Source organism: Sciurus carolinensis, chromosome 5, assembly GCF_902686445.1.
Source record: "Sciurus carolinensis chromosome 5, mSciCar1.2, whole genome shotgun sequence".
Taxonomy (NCBI): Eukaryota; Metazoa; Chordata; class Mammalia; order Rodentia; family Sciuridae; genus Sciurus; species Sciurus carolinensis.
The window spans coordinates 24,979,806-25,005,834 of record NC_062217.1 but is presented as its reverse complement, the minus strand read 5'-3'; the positions used below and the strand labels follow the sequence as shown (position 1 = coordinate 25,005,834).

General features: G+C 32.9%; 1 protein-coding gene across 4 annotated transcripts in view; it reads right to left on the bottom strand.

The window, feature by feature from the left end:
* The window catches only part of Pan3 (poly(A) specific ribonuclease subunit PAN3), a 142,199-nt gene that overhangs the window by 65,589 nt on the left and 50,581 nt on the right, over window positions 1-26,029 (bottom strand). For 3 of the 4 annotated variants that reach the window (XR_007108701.1, XM_047552227.1, XM_047552226.1), the window contains exons 5-6: window positions 22,114-22,275; window positions 915-1,062 (exon numbers count right to left, since the gene is read on the bottom strand). Coding sequence is in view for 3 of the 4 variants with exons in the window: in XM_047552227.1 (XP_047408183.1) it covers window positions 915-1,062; window positions 22,114-22,275 (310 nt within the window). In the remaining variant the exon portion in view is untranslated. The remainder of the gene's footprint in view (window positions 1-914; window positions 1,063-22,113; window positions 22,276-26,029) is intronic. The other variant, XM_047552228.1, reaches the window with a different exon arrangement.

The following is a 26,029-nucleotide window of genomic DNA, read 5'->3' as shown; positions in this document are numbered from 1 at the left end:
TTCCAAAACAGGTTCTAGAAATACAATTTGTGTGCACAGCTCAAACGTTTTACAGGGTAACCACCTGCTCAACACTTACTATGAATTCAGTACAATTTTGCCTACCTTACTTTCCAAACCAAGACACAGCAGTAGGATGGTTGATCTTAATTATCTAAGACATTTTAAATATTTTTATATTAAAATGAATGTTACAGAGTAATTTAAAAATTGCATGAATTTTGAAGTTAAAGAGAGAGGACTTCAGTGAACCATAAGTCTCTCAAAGGGTCACTTTGAACTATGCCTCAGAACCCTTGAGTGCAACGCTCAAATTCTTCTGCCATTATGGGCACACTTGGAAGAAAATGACTGAGAAGCAGTTTTCCCTACATAAAAAAAACCATGATGCAATGCAGTACAGTTCTTTCCTACTACTGTTTATAATACTATACCCAACTTTATAGCTTTGATAGTCAAACTTCTGAAATGTAATGTATCTAAAGATGTTTTTAGAATGATATTTTTTCTAAGAAATTTAGTACAAAAGGAAGGTTTTGAGTTATATACACACATCAGTAGTCCCTCTATTTCAGATGCCTTTACAGATGCTTTTGAGTAAAACAGCATTATCATTAAAAACTAGGGACATACCAAGGTACAGAGTTTCTTCCTAAACATTAATTTTTCTCCCAGAAATTTATTTTTGTGCTTTAAAAAAAAAGCCTTATATATAATTTCATTCATATTTAAATTTTGCTTTAAAATTCTCAACTACTTATTTGACCTATGTAACAAAAAACTAGAATGTAAAATTCATAATATGTTCAAAAGTGAATCATCCAAATATTCAATTTCAGCTCTGATAAATTAGTAATAAATGGTGCTTACAGATTTGATATCTGGAACTCACTGGAAATAGTTACTCAACTTACCTGGTGCTAATCCAGCAGTAGCAGGGCTTCCCATGGAAGGGTGAGAGAAAACTTGAGAGAAGGCAGACATATTTGACTGGGACACGTTACTCAGCCTGGAGGTTGATCCTCCTTTAGGAATAAACTCGCTTGCAGTAGGATTTGGTGTCTATTTAAAAATCAAATATAGTAAGTTAACACATTTTAGGCCCCCCAAAAAACATTGAATGTACTAGGCATTACTCCACAATGTTTTATTTACTGAGTAAAGTATTTTATTAAAAGGTTTTACAAGTGTTTTAGTTTCCACACTTTGGTGTAGTATGATTACATTTCTAAAGGAAATTTGATCATCCAATTTGAGTTCAATCTCAGTAACATGTAAAACCTGCCCTTACTGTCAAGCTTGCATCATTATCAAACTATCTTAATGCATTTTAGAGAACTGGGAGGTTGAGACTACCTCAAAACTGAGCAACAGTTAGTTTCAAATTTAGTACCTTTAAACTACTTCTAACCAGGATAAAGGTCAAAATTACCTTTCTTCCAAAATTAATCAATTCCTTTTTCTTGTAAGCACAAACATTTCCCCAATATTGTGTCATGCATTTAAGTAACAGAGGAAAGAGGCGGGGGAGGCAAATGTGGAAGAAAACATGATGTAAGAAAAAAACATGTAAATATAAATACAGGCCCCAATGTCTGTGCAGTATTACTGTGTGACTGGTATTAAAAATATTTTACATGAGATTAACTGGAAACATTTTTCGTAATGGTACTATAATACAAGTTCTTATATTCAAGGAGTATGATACCTCTGGCTCTAAGAACTACTAGAACATTAGGAGACCTTATATCAAATTCATTAAAAGTCTGTTTTGGTCCATGAATTTCCATAGGACTCAGATGATGAAAAGATGAACTACTACACAACCCAAGAACAGCTTCTTTATTTGAGATGAAAGACAATTTAAACTACCAAGAGTTCAAAATACCAGGTGTAGAGGGTAACAAGGCCATGGATAACCTGATTTATAAACTCTGAAACAAATAATATTAGCAGGACTGGGGATATGGCTCAATTGGTAGAGTGCTTGCCTTGCATGCATAAGACCTTGGGTTCAATCCCCAGCACCAACAAAAAAAAAAAAAAAAAAAAAAAAAAAAGTAGACAAATAATATTAGCAGTTATGAGCCAGCTAAAATTAAACACACAGTAATAAAATATAGAAAAATGCTAAATCCAGACTTAAATAAAATAGAGTGATCTGTAAAAAGACACAAAATTGTAAAAAAAAAAAAATTGTAAAAACAACACAAAATGGTAAAAAAGAATAATCAGGTCCAAACCAAAACATATTTTCCAAAGAGGGAAAAAATATCCTTTCTTAAATCACATAAATATAGTTTTTAAAATCGTTCGAAGCCTCAAGTTTTCAAAAATATAGTGGCATATTTTTTTAAATGAATGGTCAATTAATTTCTAGAACAGAAAACAAGCCACTGCATTTTATTTACATAGTACTCTCTAATTATAACAGAACAAATGGCTACTAACATATGAGACAAGTATGTCAGAGCTCATATACATTAGTTAACCTCAACTTCTTAGAAATGAAGGCCAAGATTAAAAAAAGTCATCAGAAATCTTGGCAAAAGAGTCCAAAATGCCTATGGAAGTTGAGGACTTCAGGATTACAAGATTACTAGGGAGATAACAAAGCTATACAAGGGAAATCAGACACACATAAGAACATTTTTAGTATATTCCTGAGAAATAAGCATTACCTTTTCACACAAATCCTACCACTTCAGTGAATAACAGACTAATTTCAAAGCTGGGTTCCACCAACTTAAATCTATTTTAAATTATTTTGAAACTTTTTTTTTTTTTTTTTTTTTTTGTACCAGGGATTGAACTCAGGGGCACTTAACCATTGAGCCATATCCCCAGTCCTGTTTTGTACTTTTTAGAGACAGAGTCTCACTGAGTTGCTTAGCCCTTGATAAGTTGCTGGGGCTGGCTTTGAACTCGTGATCCTGCTGCCTCAGCCACCTGAGCTACTGGGATTACAGGTGTATGCCACTGTACCCAGTTAAAAGCCTATTTTTAAGGAACCTAAAAGGAGAAAATGGAAGGAAAAGTCCATTTTACCATCAACAAACATCACATATTAACTGTCATTATAACAAACTTCTAAAAGGGTCTCTAAATTTATTAGAGTAGACATTATTAAAATTAATCTAATTGGGCTGGGGTTGTGGCTCAGTGGTAGAATGCTTGCCTAGCATGTGTGAGGCACTGTGTTCAATTCTCAGCACAGCATATAAATAAATAAATATATTGTGTCCATACACAGCTAAAAATATTTTTTAATTGATCTATTAAAATTTACATACTAAGCTGCAACTTCTAGAGATTAAATAATCACAGATACCAAAAACTACCTAACAGAGAACTAAAATTAAGAAGTGAAAAGGGTCTAAATTCTTCCCTCCTTTCCTAATTTACTAACCCTTGAGTGGGTAGTTTGGGAGTTTATTTTGTTCAGCTGTGAACACTTAAGACTGGAGAAAGAAAGAAGGACTTAGGCAACAACAACAAAAAAAAATTACACAGAATTTAGGTGGTACAACAAAATCTAGAAATAAAAGCAGAGCTATTATTAACAAATAATATAAATTAACTATAGACAGATCAAAGAACTATCATATATAATTAAAGAGATAATGGAAGACTAAAATCTAACCTAGAACAGTTTTCATAAAAAAATTTATTTAAAATAACTACAAAAAAAGATGCATTCTTAAAACTTATTTAACATTACTAATTAAAATATAAATGAGTCTATAAAAACAAACAGCAAAACAGCATACGCATACACTTTTAAATATGTTTATATGGGGAAAGTGAAAACTTGTAACTAAAATCAATCATGTTAAAATATATTTTTAAATATATTTCATTCATATAATAAACTATTCATTTTAGGTTAAAATATATTTTTAAATGTATTTTATTCATTAAACAAACTTCTTTTTAGGTTTAGAAAGTGAAGAGTCTATCTAGGAAGACTTGAGAACTTGAGTTATGCAAATTATTTGTCTAACTTTGACAACACTAACATATACATGGAACAAGTTTTTGCTCTATGATTAAAATAATCCCTTCCTGGGCTAGGGATGTACTTTAGAGGTAGACTGCTTGACCAGCATGCGAAAGGACCTAGATCGAATTCTCTGTCACAAAGTATTAAAAACCCCTTCCTAACTACCTAGATTAATCTGTATAATATTGATTTTTAATTTTTTTTTGTAAAATATGCATGTAAATACTAATTTCTATTCACAATTTTAATCCTAATTTGTGTTCATATCTTATACAGTTTTAAATGCAGTGACGGTTTTAAGTTTTCATACATCTAAATTTACCCTGTAATTTTTTGGGGGTGGGGAGGAAACACCAAGAGCTTCTTATACAGTGAAGTCTCCAAACTGACACCATCTCCCAACACTTGGATATGATTTTTACTTGAAATCTCTGGACACAAATATACTAAATCAAGAGTCCATGCCTTTGGCTTAAAAAAATGACATGTTGTCGTGTTATTAGATCTTAAATGAGACATTTCAATCTAGATATCCCATCCAACCCTTCTGATAATTGCCTATCTACAAATAATCAACAAAGGCTTTTTACAAATGAAGTAACTTTCTGATGAGTTTTAAAAATCATGTTTAATATGATTTTATGCTTTTCTACTACTCCACATAAGCTGGTATTTTAAAGTAAAATTCAGTATTTAATATTCTGGTAGACTTCACTAAAGAGAGAAAAATACAATAAGATACCCCAAAATTAAGGGACTATGCAACAAGATAAAAACTGGAGCCATTAAAATTTTTTTTCATTAGGTAGAAAGAGGAAGAGGTTTATATTTAATGAAAATACAAGATATTATGTGATATTTCACTTTAAATGGCAACCAAAACAGAGGTCTATGAGAAACAGTTGTCTCACAGTGATTGGATGAATGACTGAGAAACTATTAATATTCCAAAATATTATTTGGGTTCTTTTTGAAATCACAAACTCATAAAACCATTAAATACCTTCCATGGTGTGGTTCCTTTCAATAAGCTCAGCTTGTTTTACCTATCTTAATGGCTTCATATAGTATATCATTAATCTTTCTATTCTGAGTAAAACATGACTCTGTGACTTTTCCTTTTTTTCCTGGTATTAGGGAATGAACCAAGGGCCGCTTAACCACTGAGCTACATTCCCAGCCCTTTTTAAACATTTTATTTTGAGAAAAGGTCTCGCTAAGTTGCTGAGGCTGGCTTTGAACTTGTAATCCTCCTTCCTCAGCTTCCAGTCACTGGGATTACAGGTGTGCACCACCACAATTGGGTCTGGTGACTTTTTCTTAACAGTTTTCTTAAGATGTAAGTGACACAGAATAAATTTAATATATTTTAAATATAAACTTCGTTAACTCTTGAAACAGGCATACAATCAAAACACCATTATCCAAATCAATTTAATGAGCAAATCCATTATGCTAAGTCTTCACAGGCTTTTTTTTTTAATAACAAAATTATTTTATTTTTTTAAGTTTATTTTGATCCATTGTAAACAAATGGGGTAAAACTTATTTCTCTGGTTGCACATGAAGTAGAGTCAAACCATTTGTGTAATCATACATGTACATAGGGTGATGTTTGTCTCAATATTATCTTTTCCCTTCACCCCCCTCTCCCTCTATACAATCCTCTATACATTCCATCCTTCCTCCATTCTTGCCTTCCTCCCAACCCCCATTATGTATCATCATCTGCTTATCACAGGCTTCTTTTAAATCCCTTCTTTCAGGAAGCTGAGGCAGGAGGATTGCAAGTTTGAGGGCAGTCTCAGCAACTGAAACCCCATCTAAAAATTTAAAAGAATGGGGGATGTAGCTCAGTGGTTAAGGCACCCCTGTGTTCAAACCTCCAATACCCCAAACCAAAACATACCCCATCCAAAAACATTTATTATTAAATCCCTTTATCCACCACAATCCCCATCTTTCTAGACTCCTTTCTCCAGATAACCACAGATCAGCTTTCTACCACTGTATAATTTTTCTAGAATTTTAAGAAAACAAATTATACATACGTATGTATGTGGTGTTTTTGACTGGCTTCTTTCATTCAGTATCAAGACTCATCCATGTCATTGCATCTATCAACATTTCATGTGTTTGACTAGTAATCAATAATACACAGTACAATTTGTTTGTCCTTATTTATTTAGGCACTGGGGATTGAACCCAGGGCGCTTTACCACTGAGCAACATCCCTAGTCCTTTTTATTTTTTGAGACAGGGACTTATTAAGTTGCTCCAGCTGGCGTCAAACTTGGATCCTCCAGTCTCAGCCTCCCATATCACTGAGATTACAGGTCTGCACAACCAAGCCTGCTCAAGTTGTTTAACCTTTCATCCATTGGACATTTAGATTACTTCTGATTTGGAATTATTCCAAACAAGGTGCTGTGGGCAATCATATACAAATAACTGTGCGTACATATGTCCTATCACTCTTGGTTAACAACATATTAACATTATTGAGTCTCCACTTATTTAGGTCTTTAATTCCTCTCAGGAATGTTTCATACCTTTTTACACACTGATCCTTAAGTATTTTATATTTCTGTTACTGTAAATGATATAATTTTTAAATTGCAGCTTATTATTTTATTGCTAGTATAGTTTCCTATGGCTGTTGTAATAAACTATCACAAACAACAGAAATTTTCTCACAGTTCTGGAGGTCAGAGTCCAAAACTGAGGTGCTGACAAGTTCACCCTCCCTCCAAAAGCTCTGAAGAAGAATCCACTCAAGCTTTTCTCCTAGTTTCTAGGGGCAACCAAGCACTCTTTGGCATTCGGCTTATAATCACATAAACTCCAGTTTCTGCCCTATCTTCACATCATTTTCTGTGTGTAAATGCTCTACCTCCATCTTATAAGGATAATTATCACTTAATTTAGGGGGCACTGGATAATTCAGGATGATCTCATCTCTAGATCATTAATTACACCTTCAATCTTTTTTCCACATAAAGTAAAATTCACAAGTTTCAGAGATTAGGACACAAAACACATCCTTTGTGGGGGTTACCATTCAGCATACTACATTTCTACGATACAGAAATAAAACTGAGTTGGGTAATCTGATTTTGTATCATGCTACATAGATATTATCTATCATGCTACATAGATAATAATGTCTCTGAAAGACATTTTTACTTATTCACTTCAAATCTGAAAGTCACTTATTTTTTCTTATCTTAATGCATCAGCACAAGCAGAAACAGGTTAAATTGCAGTGTTGTAAGCAGACATCCTTGTCTGTCTTCTGATCTTGGGGGGGGAAGCACTTCATTTTCCAACAATGAGTATGCTATTAGACAGTTTCTTTTTTTTAATAGATGCACTCATCAGGTTAGGAATGTTCCCTTATATTCCTAATTTGTTGAGAACTTTCTTTAGGAATGGATATTGGATGTTAAATACTTTCTAGTGAGATGATGATCATATTGATTTTGATTGGCTAATACAAATATGTCAATAGATTTTAAAAATATTGACCCAACCTTATATTACAGAGACAAGTTCCACTTTGTGGTATGTTATCCCTTTACATAATTTGATTTGCTAAAACTGTGTTAATAATTTCTTTTAAAAAAAGATTTCTGCAACTGTGTATACAAGTGTTATTGGTCTGGAGTCTTCTTATCAGTGAATGTCTGGTTTTCATATCACATTAATGCTAACCTCATAGAGTAAGTTGGGTTTTATTCTCTCCTTTTCTTTTTTGCAAGTTTGTGTCAAATTTGCACTACTTCTTTCTAAATATGGGGTATTCACCAGTGAAGCCATTGGGGCCTTCTTGTGGGAAGGTATTCAATTACAAATTCAATCTCTTTTTAATATATTTATAGAGAAAATAGGTTAATAATATATTAAGTAGTTTGTCTCAGATTTTTTCTATGTCTTGTCAAATTTATTGTCATAAAGTAGTTCATAATTTTAGTAGTCTTATGATATATCTGTAGAAATTAGTGATGTCACCTATTTCATTCCCAATATTAGTGGCTTCTCTCTCCCCTTTGTTTTTCTTAATTATCTGCCTAGATGTTTATCATTTTATGGGACTTCTCAAAGAATCAGCTTATGGCTTCACTATTTTTTCTCTATTTTTGTTTTCTATTCTACTGGTTTCTGATCTGATTTATTTTCTCATGATTTTCTTTGGGTTTAATTGGCTCTTTTTTCTAGTTATTAAGGTTAAAGGTATATCAATGATTTGGGAATTTTTCCTCTTTTCTAATATAGAAATTTGGTGCTATAAACCTCCCTATGATTACTGATTTCATGGCTTCCCATACTTTTGATGTTTCCATTTTCATTCAGTTCAAAATAAGTATACACTTCTTTGATTCCTGAGTAATTTAAAAGTATATTTATTCATTTTCCAAACATGTATTTAACACAATCCAAAGATCTTTCTATTACTGATTTCTAATTTAAATTCACTGTAGTCAAAGAACATATTTTGTAGGAATTGAGTTCTTTTAAATAAATTGAGACATTTTTATGAATTGGTCTGTCCTGGTCAATGTTCCATGTACACTTGAAAAGAATATGTATTTGGCAGTTGCTGGGCAGAGTGTCCTATAAGTGCCAATTAGGACAAATTGGGTTTTAGGGTTGTTCAACTTTCGCCTATCTCCTTACTGATTGCTTGTCTTTTCCTTCTTTTATTAGCAGTGTTGGAAATCCTTAGAATTATCTGTCACCATGCAGTGCCATCAAGCTTTGTCTCACGTTTGAAAGCTCTGTTGTTAGTTGCATAAAACATTCAAGAACAGTATATCCATACTCTTGTTTGATGAACTGTCATCTTTATTATACAATTCTCTTTATCCCTGGCAATATTTTCTGTTTTGAAAAATACTTTCTGACATAAATAGAGTTGTCTCACCTTTCTTTTCACTAGCATGGTATAACTTTAAATCTATTTTTGTCATTTGGTTTAAAGCAAGTTTCTTGGTAGCTTCATATAAGTGAATATTCCATGCTTTTGAATCTAACCTGAAATCCCTGCATGTTATGGTATTTAGACAATGTACACTTAATATAATTAGTGATGATTGCATTTAAATCTACCATCATGCTTTTTTTGATTGGTTTGTTCCATCTGATATTCTCTGCTCCATTTTTTCCTTTTTTTTTCATTCCTGTTGCTGTGGTTTTTTGGGGGGATTAACTGAGTATTTCTGTGATTTCATTTTATCTCCCCTCCTGACTTATTAGTTAAAACTTTGTTCTATTACTGTAGTGTTTGCCTTAGATTTTTTAAGTACTTATCTTCAGCTCATCACGAACTGTCTTAGTCTGCTAGAGCTGCCATAACAAAATACTAGACACTAAACAATAGAAATCTATTTTCTCAGTTTTACAAGCTAGGAGTTCAAAGCAAGGTACCACCAGGGGTACTTTCTTCTGAAGCCACTTTCCTTCTTTTCTACATGGCTGTCTTCTCACTGCATCCTCACATGACCTTTTCTCTATGTGCTTGGCATCCTTTTGTAAGTCAGCTTCACTTAGGGTCCCACCAGTATGAACACATTTGACTTTAAGCAACTCTTTAAAAGCCTCAACTCCGAATACAGTCACATTTGGGGGTTAGAGGTTAGGGATTCAACATATATCAATGGGGGTGGGGGTGCTGACATAATTTAGTCCATAACACCAAACACCACCCAGCTTTATTATTACTTCAGATACAGTATTAAAAGTATTTCCATATTATATTTCTATGTCTCCCCTCACACTTTTTTGCTATTATCATATTTTTCTACATGTTATAAACCTTATAAGCTAATTGTTACTATTTTTGCTTTGTACAATTATCTTTCAAAGGGGCTTAAGTTATAAAGGAAAAGGTTTCTTGTATTTACTCATATAGTTACTATTTCTTGTATTATTCTTTCCTTTGTGTAGATCCAGATTTCCATAGGGGATCATTTGCCTTCTGTCTAAAGTACTACCTTCAATATTTATTTAAGTATTTGTCTGTTGGGGGATGAATTCCTTCAACTTTTTAATATCTCAAAGTATCTTATTTCACGTTTTCCTTCCCCTTTTTTGGGAAAGGTTGGGTATTGAACCCAGGGTCTCATGCATGCTGCACAAGCACTCTATAGCCAACCTACATGCCCCAGCTACTTCATTTAAAAAATAATAATATTTTGAAATAATTTAAGACTCACAAGAAATAGTAACTTTCACCACATTTCACCAAAGATGACATATTATCACAGTCCCATGAAATAGATATTGGTGTGATAATTTTAATTAATGATGGACCTAATCTGAACTTCACCAGTTTTCATGGGTACTCACTCACTTGACTGCCTTTATTTTATAAGATTTTTTCTCCAATATAGAATTATAAGTTGACATCGCTTTTCCTTCTATGCTTAAACATATTGTTATACTCTTTTCTGGTTTCTATTATTTTGAATGGAAAGATCTGGTATCTGTATCTTTGTTCCTTAAAAAATGCACACCACCACTGCCCCAGGCTGCTTCTTTGATGTGATTTGGTAATAATTTTCATGTCTCCTGGACTTGTGATTCACTGGGTTCTTTGCATCTATAGGTTTACAGTAACAAATTTGGAAATACTTGGGACTTGTCTTTTGTCTTGTTTGGTGCTTTATTTTGGGGGGGGGGGTTAGTGGGACTTGAACTCAAGGATATTCAACCACTAAGCCACATCTCCAGCCCTTTTTTGTATTTTATTTAGTGACATAGTCTCACCAAGTTCTTAGCACCTGGGATGTTGCTGAGGCTGGCTCTGAATTCGAGATCCTCCTGCCTCAGCCTCCAGAGCCACTGGGATTACAGGCATGTGCCATCGCACCCAGCTGCTGCCATATTTTTATAAATATTCTTGACCTTTGTTTTCCATCATAGTTAAACTTGTTTAAAAATTAGTTTGATCCTTTCAGGTCTTGCTGTTAAACAGGTGTCTTTTTGGAGGGATCAGGGGAGCATTTATTACAAGGCTAATTTGGCAAATGTCTTCCCATTACCCTACTTCATACTTCACCAATTATGAAGTATTCCTTGTTGACTGGTGAGAACAGGAACTATTCTAAGTCTTGGGTGAGCTCTGAGAATTGTTTCCTCTGATCTTTACAGGAATTTCTTTTTCCAGTTCAATTAACTTTCTTATTCACTTACATTCTCTGATCAGTTCTCTACAAAATCTTCACAGTTCTTTCTGTGTGGGGACTCTCTCTTCATTAGTACTTTTTATTATGACCTACAGTTATCTTGGCTGCTGTGAACTTCGTTTGGTCTTCTGAATTTAGGAAAATGCACCAGGCCTAGAAATTCTCTCAAGGCAGTTAGCTGGGGGTCACCAGAGGGCTCACCTCATTTGTTTCCCATTTCTCAGGGATCACTGTCCTTCAATGTCCAATATCTAATGTCTTGAAAACTGTTGTATAATACATTTTGTTAGTTTTTTTTTTAGCTGTTTCTAAAGAAAAGTCCAATCCCTGTTCTTCCATCTTGGCCAGAAGATGAATCTTTTGATAATATTTTTCAAAACAAACAGGAATTCCTTATTTGATCTTAAGTTATCAATATATAAATTTCAGTCAACTCTTTCTTTTTTTTGTTGATGTTAGATTAGACACCCACTAGCAGAGAGGTGCTGTGCAACTATCATTTCAATCACCTTATTAGCAAATCAACCTATTTTCTCAGAGTTGATTTCCTTTTCAAGTTTTGTTGTGCTTTCTGTATAATGTCTTTCTAAATAGATAAATTGTCACAGTTCAATAATCCTTTTGAGATCTCTGAAATATCAAGTTGCTGAGTTTATTCTATATCCTACATATTTCTCAAATTCAACTTCTACCCATGTCACTGTCAGTGCCATAGTTTAGACCACCATCATCTACACCCAGGCTGATGCAACACTGTTCCAAATGATGACTTGACTACAGGCTTTTCCAACTCAGTTCATTATCTACATTCCAGCCAGGATAAGAGACAGCAAGAGAGAAGCACAAAAGAAGAAAAATGAGAAGTAAGAAGAAGGGAAAAGGGAACAAAAGTTTTGTCTGATGACTTTATTTTTAAAATCTAATTAGATTGACCAGGTCAATATTCCAGTTCTTGGCTGAACTGAGTCCATTTAAAAAATAACAGCAGTAGCAAATGTTTAAAAAGAACTAAAAAACCTTAAACAAAAATAATAAACAAGGAAAAAAAAAAAGAAACAGAAAGTGTGAACTCTTAGATTTGTTTCCTCTGATCTTTTCAGGAATTTCTTTACCTTATCTACTTACTTTGTTACAAAATCCGAGACTTCAATCTTCCATCATTGCTACTTTTTCCTCCCTTTTTGGGTAACAAAAGAGCATAGTTAGGACGAATTTAAGAGTCATGTCCAAAGTCTGAGTGTGTGTGTACTGGCAAAAGCAAAAAACAGTGAATTATCTGGAAAGGCAAAAGATGGGATACTAATAATGATGGAGAAAGGCACAGAGAAGGGAACTTACATGTCTTACCAAAATGATCTTAAAAGTCATAAAAAGATGAGACCCACAGACATAAGAGCAGTATTATTAAAAGTTATTTTTACTAGTCTTCAGTGTTCACATATAACAAAGAATGAAGAGGTACAGAATGAAAAGGAAAAAAGAAGTCAAATGGCTAACCAGAACCTGAGTTCACATTTCCACAAGTTGTTTTCCTTTTTTTTTAAAAGTCAGTTGTTATTTCCTCTTATTTTAAGCATATCCAAATATAGTCAAAGATTTATTAGCAAGGGCTGGGGTTGCAGCTCAGTGGTAGAGCTCTTGCCTAGCATGTGTGAGGCACTGGGCTCAATTCTTAGCACTGCACATAAAGAAAGAAATAAAGGTCCATCACAACTAAAAAAAAAATTTTTTAAAGATTATCAAAATATGCTCAACTTCTGGGTTAACCAGAAACTAACCTATATAAAACTAGTCAAGTGTCATCTTCTAAGTTAAAAGAAGCCATATAAAAATTATTATATTTTGAAAATAGTCTAGCAATACAGTTTTATGAATTTTCTGAAGCAAATCAAGTTTGGCCCTCTGATTTGGTTGCCTCGATAGAGGAGACAGGATTTTCTAAATTAGTTAAAAGTGGTTGAGAGAGTAGAAGAAAGTTTATCACTAATGTTTCACATCAGTGTTCTTTTACAAAATCATAAGGGCGAAGCACACACATGTATATTGGAAGCCACAAAATGAAGATCAATTAATAAAGCAAGCTTTATATTTATGATAGAAAACAAAAATTATCATGAGTTCAACATGAAGTGATTCTCTGTACATAAAAGCTTAAAGCTATAAGCACCTAAATTGCCCCAAGATATATGTCAGTTCATTCATTACAGAAAACTGCAAGAAGCTGATTAGTAGTACAAACATTTCTAATCATCTCCCTTCCTGGTATACCCTTCTTGAGAATAATAAGATAATATGTATCTAAATGAGAAACAAGCACCCTCTTTGACCTACCGGCCCACATCTAGGAACGCTAAGGAAAAAACTGATGCAAACAGAAAAGATTAATAAGGTTAGCGCAGTCTTTTCTTAGTTTTTATTTTTAATGAAGAAAATAAGTAAATTATCTATTGGCAGGTTTCTGGTTATGTGGATTATGTATATATAATACTGTGTGGATACTAAAAATTATGTGGATTGATATGCTTCAGGATGGAAACCAAACCATATCACTGTTGAGTTAAATAATACAAAAATTAAACTACAGAAAAGCAATGACAACTACTCTTTATGTAAAATGTTTCACTAATGCCTAAATGCGGGGAGAGAGAAGCACGTGTACAGGATGTGTGTAAAAAGAAATTAAAAGACACTAAAATGTTAACAAAGACATTATCTCTGGATAGTGAGGTGGCTAAGGATATTTTTGCTTTCTTCTTTGTACTTTTCTGGAGAGTCTGAATTTCTTCTTTAAGTATATATAATTTTAGAAAAATGTGTTAAAAGAAAGTTCAACATTTGTAAATTATGAAACCACTTATACCATTCCCCTTCATTTGCATGCCACTACTGAATGAAGTGATATAAGAATTCTATAAAATATGCAACATTTAAACTGAGATGAATAAATTCAATGCATGCAAAAAAAAAATAGGAAAGTCTGTATCTAAGAAAAAGAAGCTATTTAAAAACAAAACCAGATGAACTGCTGCTCATATGCTACTTTTTATCTGAGTAATTTATATGTCATTAGTAGTCACAGGGCATATCACCTAGTCACTAAAAGGAGCAAAAATATCAATTTAGGTTAATGAGTAGTCCAGGAAAGTCAAACTATCACAGCATTCCAAAGAGGCAAGAACTACTTTAGATAGATCCAATTAATTACTTGTTATCTCCATGCATATCTCCTATCCACAGCTACATAATGGTACAACCCATTTTTTCATTTCACAGTAAGAAGAAAACTACTTAGAAGTATTTTACCTACCCAAGAATCCAGCCATATTTAATCACAAAACTTAACATATGTTAAGAATTTCAAATTTTTCCATATTTTATGTCATTAAACTACCAAGGAAAACTTTAAGAAAATGTGCAGACCATTACACTTCAGGACTAGCATTAGGCTAGCTAATAATCACTAATCAAGGTTCACTCATTCAATTATTTTAATAATATATAAAATTCACTGTGCTAGACACTATGAGAAAGATCTATCAAATCAGGTACTATGTTCTACAATTTCACTGGCTAGCACTTCACAGGTACAGAATATATTCTGAACTCAATTGCACACTCCCAAGAGCTTAGAACATTCATATATCAAAAAAATAAAAAAAGTCTACAATGTGCGCTACATGTTAGCCTTCATGGTGAGTTAAATAATTAATTGGAACAAAAAGATAAGTGGTAGAAAAAAGTGAGCAAATGCTTAATGTTGTCAGTCAGATCAGTATAAGACCATATACTTGAATTAAATCCTAAAATGTTGTTTGCTAACTCAAGACAGAGAAAAGGGTACGCCAAGTAAAACAGATGTTGAAAAAGAAAGTTCAAAGGCATAAGCATGAAGAAGAGTATGGTATTTCTCATGGAATTTTCAAGGTAGTGCAAGTAGTTCAGTAAGTCTGCAGCAGTAAGCAAGAGCAAAATCAGAAGTACCCTGAATGCTTTCCTAAAGAATACAATCTTTTCCAATAATAAAAAAATGACAAAGAGGAGAAACAAGATCACATAATAAGGCAGCATTCTGAGAGATAAGACCAGAAGTAGGAATCCAGATAAGAAATAATAATGGCAACAATATATATGAGAAAAAAACAAGGGAGGTAGATTATATTATAACTTAGTAAAGATGAAGACAATTTCCAAGTAGCACAAGCTGTAGTTCTTAGTAGATAAAGGATGTGGCAGGCAAAGAGGAGTCAGGAAGAATGCACAGATTAGACAATGAGTGATATCAATATCCAAACTAAATAGTGGGCATGCAGTTGTGAATAAGTATGTACAAGTATGTGTGAATGAAAGACAGGTTTGAAGGAAAATGTACATTTTTCATTTTCAACAAGTTGAATTTCAAGACCTATGCTATATAGATGAAGATGTTCAAAAGAGGCTAGAAATATAATATTTAGGGTCAATGCAGATGACTGGAAGACAAAAAAATATCTGGGAGTCAAATATGAATAGGAAATAGCTGAAGTAATAGAGATGTGGGAGATAACAAAAGGGCACTCTCAGGAGCAGAGAAGAGAGACAATGACAGAACATGGGAGATTCTTGAGGACCAGGAGCAGGTTGAGGGCAGTAGGGAGTGAGGGTGGGGATGGGGGCGGTAAAAGTAAGTAATAAAGAACAATCTAAGATCTAAGAGAACAGACATTTCAAGAAAAGAGAAATAGCCCACAATGTCAACTGTAGGAGAGAAAGGTCAAGGAAGAATGCCATTAATTTTGTCAGGTCACCTTATCAAAAATAAGTTAATAGAAAACTCAAGATGAAAAGGAAAATAAAGGGAACTAAGGATGAATTAAAGATAAAAAGGCAACCACAACAAGTAGGACTCATTCCCCAAATTATATTGGACAGTCACTACATGTACTTTGTTTCAGGGTTTACCAAGTAACAGGAGAAACTCGTGGCATGTTTATAAGCCAGAATGAAGAAAACCAATATAGAGGGAGAGACTATCTAAAAAATTAAAGAGTTAAATGACAGAATGAACTGTCAGAAGGGATAAAGATGGGTGGATATAGTAAAAGAGATAGGAAGAAAAACAAAAAGAAAGGGTAAGAATGAAAACATTGCAGACAGATAGAAAGCTGAAACATGAGCAAATTCATTCTCAATAGCCCTTTTTACCCCACTCTAAAGAACACAATGTCATTACTCTAAAGTGAAAGAGTTGAGCAGGTTTGAGAAGAACGTTAGAAGATTTAGAATAGTAGCTAGAGAGAAGAGAAAGGGTCTAAGGTGGGGTAAGGGGCAGACAGTAGTACATTAAAGTAAGGCCACTACAGTTACCTCGATAGTTCTGTAATTCTTTCAAAATCCCAAAGAACTCTAAGTAGATAGGTTGAAGTTTCACATTTATGAACTCTAATCTATTCATCTGAAAGTCTAAATTTTCCCATTTTTCCAAAGATCCAGAAACTAAAAACCACCTAAAACAGCAGTAACTAAAGACTGAAGTTTATTTATCCAGGGAGTTTCCAAAACCTTCCTGAGATCTTTAAAACATCAGTAAGAAGTAACTAGAATTATCAAGAGAATTCGTAAGCCAAGAGATTTTTAATGTGAGCTTTCTTCCTAAACAATTTTCCTAAAAAATGCCATTTCATCTGACTACAAGGGGAATAAAAATAACATCAAAAAAGATACTGACAAGTAGATGATGATGTCTGATGGACACTTTAACATCTAACAGTTCAACAGTTCTCATTCACTTTGCTGGGTACACTAAAACAACAGTAATACTTGTTATTCACAAATTCACTATTTTAAAAAGTCTGAAAATGAACATAATTTTATTTAACACATCATTATTTTTCAGTAAATCTTAACCAGTATGAGAAGTTTGCAAAATCATGCATTTCCCCAATCCTTTCATACAAGTTGGTACCTCATTTTTTATGAAGAAACACATTGTTATCCCTTCAAAAAAATAAAAATAAGGATCTTTAAAACTAATTTTGGAAAATATCTGAGTCAGTACTAAAATGTAAGCCCTTAGAACAAATGTCACTAACCCATTCTAAACATACCACGCCATGCACATGTGATTATAACTACAGACTGCACTCTAAATAAATTTATCAAAAACCAATTTTAGGAGCTAGTGATAAAATAAGGTAAAACTTGGAGAACAAACATTGTTTAATATCTATTATATGCTAGGAAATGCAAATTCTCACAATTTCAGCTTAGGTGATAGAATATTTCAGCCCTAAGTAATGACATTTGAAAATTTAGCAATGAAAGAACTTGAATTCACATACAAATTGGTGAGGCAGAGTAATGGGTAATCATGCTAAGTAGAAAGTAAAGGAAAATTCAAAATGAATTTGCCCCTAGGTGAAATAAAGTGTTGCTAATGTGGGTCTCAGGTGATCTTTGGCTTGGTGTCTAGCCTGAGATCACAAGAAAAACACAAAACAGAGGAGGTCTGTCACTAAACAATAATGTTGAGAACTAATTAAAACTACTACAAGGTTCAAAAGATTAACAAATATCAAGAATACTTAAACTAATATTAAGCTTTGAGTGTTAAAAAACCGTAAAATCTCCATTGTTCAAAAGAAATCACTATCTTGTGTTTTATGTGATACTAAAACTAAAAAACAGTGGTAACATGGTGGCTATAAATCCCATAAAACCTATGATCCATTTTTAAGATTAAAAAAAATCTTAGAATAAATTACTACAAAATTATACATTACTCAATAAAATTAAAGTGGCATTTAGAAATAAACAAAATACCTTAAAGACACAAAAATAACAAACACAAGTCTACTCTCAAATGTTTACAATCCAGTAGAAAAAGACAACAGGTAAACAAATTAACACAAAACAATGAAATAACTGTTAAACATCAAGTATTATGGAAACAGTAATAAAAAATACATAATGTATAATATATAACGTAATATACTATGTAACAAATTATATATACACATGTGTAAGTATGTAAGTGTATGTGTGCGCGTGTGTGTGTGTGTGTGTGTATTCCCCGCGGAAGTCTGAATAAGTATTCAAAGAAAATGGAGCCTTTTTAGCCATCTCTCAGGAAAAAGGGATTATTTTTTTCAGTCTCTGTTAACAATGATGCAGACATAACAAAGTTGCAGGGAACTGACAGTGTATTTATTATATGCAATATGAAAGACTCTATATGATTAAAATGTGTACATTCACAGGCAGAGACAGCCCCAGAAAGATAGGATAGGACAATTCCTAAAGAGATTTGACAAGATTTCGGTAGAAAAATCTCAGGATTTAGAATTAAACAGATCTTGGCTAGACTCCCAGTTGTACCACTTATTAGCAGCAGGCCTTTCTAAATATAATTTCCTTATTTGTTAAATGAAAATAATATGCCATTATTGTTATAAAGACGTAATGTGATAGCATATATATATATATATATATATATATATATATATATATATATATATATGTTGTCTAATTGTCTTTTAATTAATGGATAGGTAAAACCAGTAGTTTTCCTCTCATAAGAAGTGGTAGAATGTAGGAGGTAGAAGGGAAGAAAACCAGATATTTAGCTTCAGTGACAAAGAAGACAACAATGCTATTAAGTGAGCAGGAATATAGAATTAAAAAAAAAAAAATCAGTGGATTTGGAGAACAGAAAAATACTGAGTTTTTAGACATGCCAGATTTGCTGTGTAGATCTACCTGCACAGATGTCAGAAGGCATGAAAAATCTGGATCTCAAAGTCAGAGGACAATTCTAAACAAATCAAATTTCAGGGAGCAACACCACAGAAGAAAAAGTAAAGAAAAAGTGTACAAAGAAAAGGAGTACACCAAGAGTCAGAAATGAAACAAAGAGTTAAAAGTACAAAGAGGAAAGAGTTTAAAAAATATAAAGACAGTCAACAGTACCAGATAAAACTGTTGCATTTGGCAACTAAGATCTCCAGCAAACTTTGACAACAGTTTCAATAAAATTTTGGTGACATCAAACTGCATACATTTAAACAATAAATAGTGAATAAATGAGAGAAAAGAGTAGAAGCCAGTTCATGAGTTCCCACTTGGGGACTTCACATACCTAAGAATAGAGACCAGAGGTTTTATAGTATTTCAGACAGCCATATGAAGAATAAATTTACCCTCTGCACAGCTACAAAAGACTAAAGAAAATGTTTCTTTGATACTCTCATTAGCATTTCAAACATATATATTTTAAAACTAAAAAAATACTATTTTATAAATGTCATGTTGGCAGATAGGCTCTTTCATATCATGAGATTCTTGGCCAAAAATAAGTTAAAAGACAGTTACTAAATAATAAAAGGTTAGGAATTATGGCCCTCTTTAAGGAAATTCAGAAATGAAGATAATAAATACAATATGAATTACTATATTAATCACTGAGTTCAAAAACCCAGATCTTATTATTAATTTTTTTGTTGATTGATTTTCTGAAGTGGAAAAAGGCTAAGGTATTAGGTAAAGATTTTTTGAATCTTTAAATAAACATTTAAAGATTCGAAAAAAAGGCAAAGGTCACTAAGAAAAGGATGAGTCTTAAGGAAAAAGGACTAGTCTTTCAAGTGCTGCAAAGGTATGCCTAAATTACAACCCATGTCTAGGAAACTATTTAGGCACTTTGATTCTCAAAATAAGTTGTTCTACAGAAGTTCAGTTAACCAGTCAGATGAACTTAGTATGGTCCTAGTACAACCAGAGTTTTATCACATGGTTTTATCATATGATATAATATTGTCATAAAGTCTGACAAACTTTGGTTTAAATTTCTGCTTCTCTACTGTTTGTATGTCAAAAATATAAAACAATATTAAAAGGTAAGCATCAAAGCCAAAAACAGGGTATGGAATTCATTTATATAAAGTATTTTTCTTCTACCAACAAAAAGATAGGAACTCCAATACAGAGATAGGTAGACAAGACATACACTGACATAGCACACTGACATACTCTTTATGCTCAATAAACTTCTCACTAAACTATTCCAGGTCCCCAATTTTAGAAATTCTCAAAGATAGTAATGGAGACTACTAGATGGATATTTTTCAATACTTCAACATGTGGCTCATAATGTCAGGCATTTTACAGCTTACAAAGCCTTAAACTTGGGGTATAACATAACATTCCTTACTCTCCCCAGCAACCCACTCCCCTGCAACCCTCCTGGTTCCCACCTCTCAGGCAACCACCCAGGACACTGGGGATTGAACTCAGGGCTTCATGCTCAAAAGGCAAGTGCTTTACCACTGAGTCACATCCCCAGCCCACTTCTTACTTTCTTAAAGAAAAAGACCTATTTGAAGCAAAATTTAACAGTAAGTATTTGAAATATATATTAGGTTCAGATGACCCCAATTCAATCTTTCATACATATTAATGTAAATCCTTTACCAGTTGTTTTAATTAAAAATAAAACATAACTCAAGTATATATTCTTAAACCAAACTAATGGCTTTTCAAGCTATACTAAACCTCTAAACCTCCACTGGGATGGGGGAAACTGTAGGAAGTTCAAGTGGCAACATCTTTTTATTGATCAGTGTTCCACAACCACAACCTACAAGCTGTTCCACGAGAACCTATACCTTTTCTTATGTAGTTGGGGCCCAATTTCTTTTCAGACTTCCTTTCTAAAACCAAAAAATAATTGTAATAATTCATATTGAAACTTTGACCTAGTGATCTCAAAGACAAGAAAAATTCATTTAAAACTATATTACTAAACATAATTAACAGCCAAAACTTTCTAACAAAATTTTAAGTAGAAATAAAATGATGTGAAACTCCCTGGGCTTTCTCCACCTTATCTTTAGAAAAATACTTCCAAAATTTCAGTTGGGAAAAAACACATTTTGTAATATTTCTGAAATAATTTCTTTATTCCTGTGTCCAAAGCAACACAGATATTGCTACTGTGTTAATACTAAAAAGAACAAAATATTGTGGAACCCTTTTATAATATGTTTGGTGACAGAAATAAAATCAAGTTAACTTTGCTACAATATTTTTGTGTATGATACATAAATGCAGGAGGTAGATTTTGTCTAGGAATATATTTTAAATAATTAACTCAAAGTTTGGGAGGATAAATATGTTACCTCTGGCTAAGCTGAAATTCTAATTAAGAGTACTGTCCATAGTATACAATCACCAATTGCTATCCATAGTATACAATTACCAATTTTTTTTTAAAATGGAAGTATAATAAATAAAACCCAAGTTAAAATGAAATATAAAATCATTTTGTATTTAATTCAAAATCTCACATAGAAGCTTAGTCCTTGAGTTATAAAAATTCACTTTAATTATGCAATATAAGTAAAGCGAGTCAGTGACTGAAATGTATCTGTAATAACTCTATGACAATGTACTACTTAAGTTGGATAACTCTATGACAATATACTAATTAAGTTGGTTGACAAATCTGTTTATATACAATTTTTTTTCTACTAAAAATATACTAAAAGGCAATGTATGGAGTTTCCCATTGTTCGGATTCCAAACAAATGGAACTCTATATACTAAAAAATAATTGAACTTATGCTGGAGACATAGCTCTGTGGTAGAACACAAGTGTTTGATTCCCAGAACCAAAGGGAAGAACATCTGAACTCAAATGTTAACAAAACTGAAAAAAGAAAAAAGAAATTTAATAAAAGAATAGAAGATATACTATAAGCAGAGCAAGTTCAAAAACCCAAACAAAAATCATTATGGGTCACTAATCTTTCTTTGACTAAAAAATTTTTTGAAATTAACGGAGCATACCAGCTAAGTCATTTAATCCTTTCATACCCACCACCCCACACAGACACAGAAAGCAGTCAAAATATTCAATTTCAAAAAACATCTAATAAAAGTTATTTTTACCTGTAAATTGTTTTCTGTGACTCTGTTCCACCAAACCATATTGATGGGTACTCCTGATTTACACCTGTCAGCAAGGCAGCCAATAGGGTTCTTTGCTTTTCGTGCCTTTGATCCCATCGGTACTAGCCTCTCCTCCAGCATCCCCAGGCGATACTTCCTTGGCTAGGAAAAAGAAGGAAAGAAACCAGGCCACTCCTAACATCCCCCACACTAATCTAATCTAATATAACTAACATACAGCTGATATCAAGAATTGTGGGACAGGAAACATGTAAAATTTCTAAGATATTCCCTCCCAAAGTCCTTATCACCACCCACCATCCCACCCTCCCAACCATACCTTTAAATTAACCCTCAGTACTAATAATGTGAACAATATTATATAAAACAACAGATGTTTTGGAGAAATATAATCTGGATTTTTTTTACTATTTAATTATTAGAAATTAAGTTATCAGCAAAGTAAATGCTTTGCAAATTTTTTTCCACTGGAACTTACCTATTCTCACTGTAATATGAAGAAATGGCTTCAAAGGCATAAAATACAGGTAAAAAAAATTCTCCAAACTACATCTTTTTCAGAAACTCATCCTGCCACCTTATTTTCTACTGAGAACTACCCAGTTAAAGGAAGCACCTGATTCCTAAGGAATGGCTTTTTAAAAATTATTTTAATTCTACGAACAATAGGCCAGAGTACAAGGCCAGTCATTGTGTCTTAAGTGAGCATTCAACCTAAGGTATTCAAAGAAAAATAATTTCAGACTAAAAAAACAATAAATAATAACACAAATTTCATTGCTCTTTTAAATTTCAGCAATACAAACTTATTAAATAAATTATCTGCCCAAGAAAAATCATAAATAATGAACATTATAATAAAGTTAGTAAACTATCTTAATAGTGGTTTATCAGGGCTTTTACACATGAAAATTATGAGATGATGATTTTTACCATCTCTTTATCATAGCAAATTTGCATTAAACTGCATCTTAAAAGGTATTCACAGATATAGGTATCTCCACTCTTCAGGGAATAAAGTGGTACATGCTGGAGAGAATCAATGTCTGTTTATCTTTCTATCATAAGACTGCTTAAACAAATAAAATTAAGTTTTCAAAATAAGATGCCATAGCCAGCCAGACAAAAATTTAAAAAACAATTAATATAAAGAAAACCAATTTGAAGAAAATATCTGATTATCTGATTTCTAAATTTTAAAAACCTTGCAAATAATGTCTATGGAAATTATTCTATGCAAATTAATTCTCTTCATACATGAGCCTCTACTAAATTACAAAAATAATTAAACTTATGTTAAGAAAGCAACTAGACTATTTACCTACTCAATAATTACAACAGTGGATAGAGTTTCATGAGACCAAAATAGTTCTACCTTTAAGCAACCTTGGACCAATCCAGTCAATTCTCTGTTTAGAAAGAACTGTAGATGAAAATAAATATGTATCCTTCGCATGGTTCATGCTATAGAACCATATTTTAAGTGAAACAATTTTAAAGCAAGCTATTTCTAGTAGCATAAATTACTGCAAAGAGTATAAGATTAAACTAAATGCTTTTGTACTCAAATAAATAACTATAAGGCTTTGATATACAGTAAGAAAAACAACCTTAATTAAGCATTTGCTATGTAAAATTTATATTTTAGAAATTCCTCTACCACATTAAGGAAAAAACATAACCTGTCAAACAGGACTTATGCAGGGAACACCTAAATTCCAATCATATATCTGAATGCTAGAAAATTACAGCTTTTAAATGGTCTACTATAATACAGATTCTTCATAAATTTAGACTCACTTTTTGACTCAGTTTTTACAGTCAATGTAAAATTTACTTTCTACATAGTAGTGTATTAACCAACACAGAAGAGTTTTAAACACATTAAAATGTATCATCTTCTCTACCCAACAATTCTTACTGTATAATTATATTTCTTATTTTTCCAAAGAATTTATTATTATTCTCCCTCCATCACTTGCCCAAACCTATAACTAGCCTAAGGCCTTTCTTCTTAATAGAGGAGGTTCTTCAAACATGTACCATTATAAATGTAAGTTTTTTTCAATAAATAACTAGAGATTAACTAATCAAAAAGTAAAACCTCCTAAATGATAGTAAATGAAAAGACGTAAGGTAGTGATACCATTTAAAAACCATCATGAGCAGCAGAATACAAAATGACATTCAAAAAAAGATGGCAGCAATAAAGAGTATCTATCTGATGGTGACGCAAAAGGATTACATATAAAAAGTATATGTACAAGTCATAGTAATTTTTCATCTGTGTGCAAATCTCCAAATTACCCAAACACTTATTTATCTTTTGAAGACAAATGTATTTTTCAACTAACCACCTCAGAACTGTGTTCTAAGTACTTGGAATTCAATCTCCCCTGTCCCCGCACACCTCCCTCCCTCCCCCCGCCCCGCCCCCCTCTCTCTCTCACACTCACAACCTTTCAAAGAGAGCAAAGAGTCTAGAAGGTAACACAGACATGCAAGCAAAATATAACTCACATGATAAAATAATGCAGAGCAGAGGCAAAGACTCTTCACAAGGAAGAAGAATGCCTGAGCAGTTGTGGGGTTTTTTGTTTGTTTTTTATTTTTTTAAGAAAGAATAAATATGCTAGGCAGGGAAAAAAATCAAAAGAGAAATATGTACTGTGGGACTGGGAAAATGGATGATGAAGAGGCAAAAAGGCACTATAATATTCAGACCACCAGAAGAGGGTCAAGCTTGGGAACCAAATATGAGGCTTGAAAACAGTAATCAAACATTTATTGTTTTACATCTTGCGCCACGGAGTTTCCACATCATTCATAGGTAAAAGGAAACTCAGGAAAGCTTATAAATAAGAACTGACAAAATCATGTGTGTTTTTACAGCATATGGAGGAGGAGGAACTGGTGTTTGTGATAAAACTGGATCAGAAAGACAAATTAGCAGACTTTGACAGTAGTTTGGTTAGGGTTTCTCAGCACTACAGGCTTTGGATAACTCTTTGTTGTAGGATGCTATTCCTGTCTTCCCCACCAGATACCAGTAGCACATGGAACCAGTTTTAATAACCAAAAATGTCTCCATATATTGCTAAATGTCCTCTGCTGGTAGGGGGCCATAACTGCCCCTCCGGAATCACTGGTTTAGGAGAAGGTTGTCAATTCCAGGCAATTACAAAGGAAACAATGCTAAGGGCTGATTGTGGAAAGATTTGGTAGTCTAAAAAAAACAAAACAAAAAACTAATGGTGATTAGCTGAAAGTAGGGGCTAAACAAAAGAAGGAAATCAAATGGAAGATGAGGAAATAAGAGGGGCAGGCAAATTTTTATACAAAATAGTTATTTACTAAAGTTTTCTAAGTTTTTCTGCAAAGCAAACCAAAGCAACACCCCTTTTCTCTTTCAGTTAGCTTCCAAAATTCTTACTTAGACCAACCTTGAGAATACAATGACCAAAAAGGAGAAGGGGATTTATTTCCTTGTTGATCTTCTATTCTTACAGCCTGGCCAGTCCCAAATTGTTGATTACTATGAAGTGGAAGACTTTAAAATGTCATGTCCTATTGAAAATCAGCTTTTTTTTTATCTGCCTCCTAGCAATTCAGTGCTATATGTCAGAATTCCCAATCCCCTTTTCCTAAAGTACCCATACACAGCCTATAATTTTTCTTCCTTCTTCTTCCTCTCTAAATATATGTTTTAAGTCTCAAGATTAACCACAAAATAGTTTCCATCTTTTTTCAAAAAAGTCTAAATGAACCAATAATATAGCAGTTGAATATAGTTTTAATCTTTTTTAATTGGGAATTTATTTTTAATACCTTCAAATCTTGAACATAAGCTTTAAAGGACAAGAAAAAGTTGGACAATATATTCCAGGGTAGCACC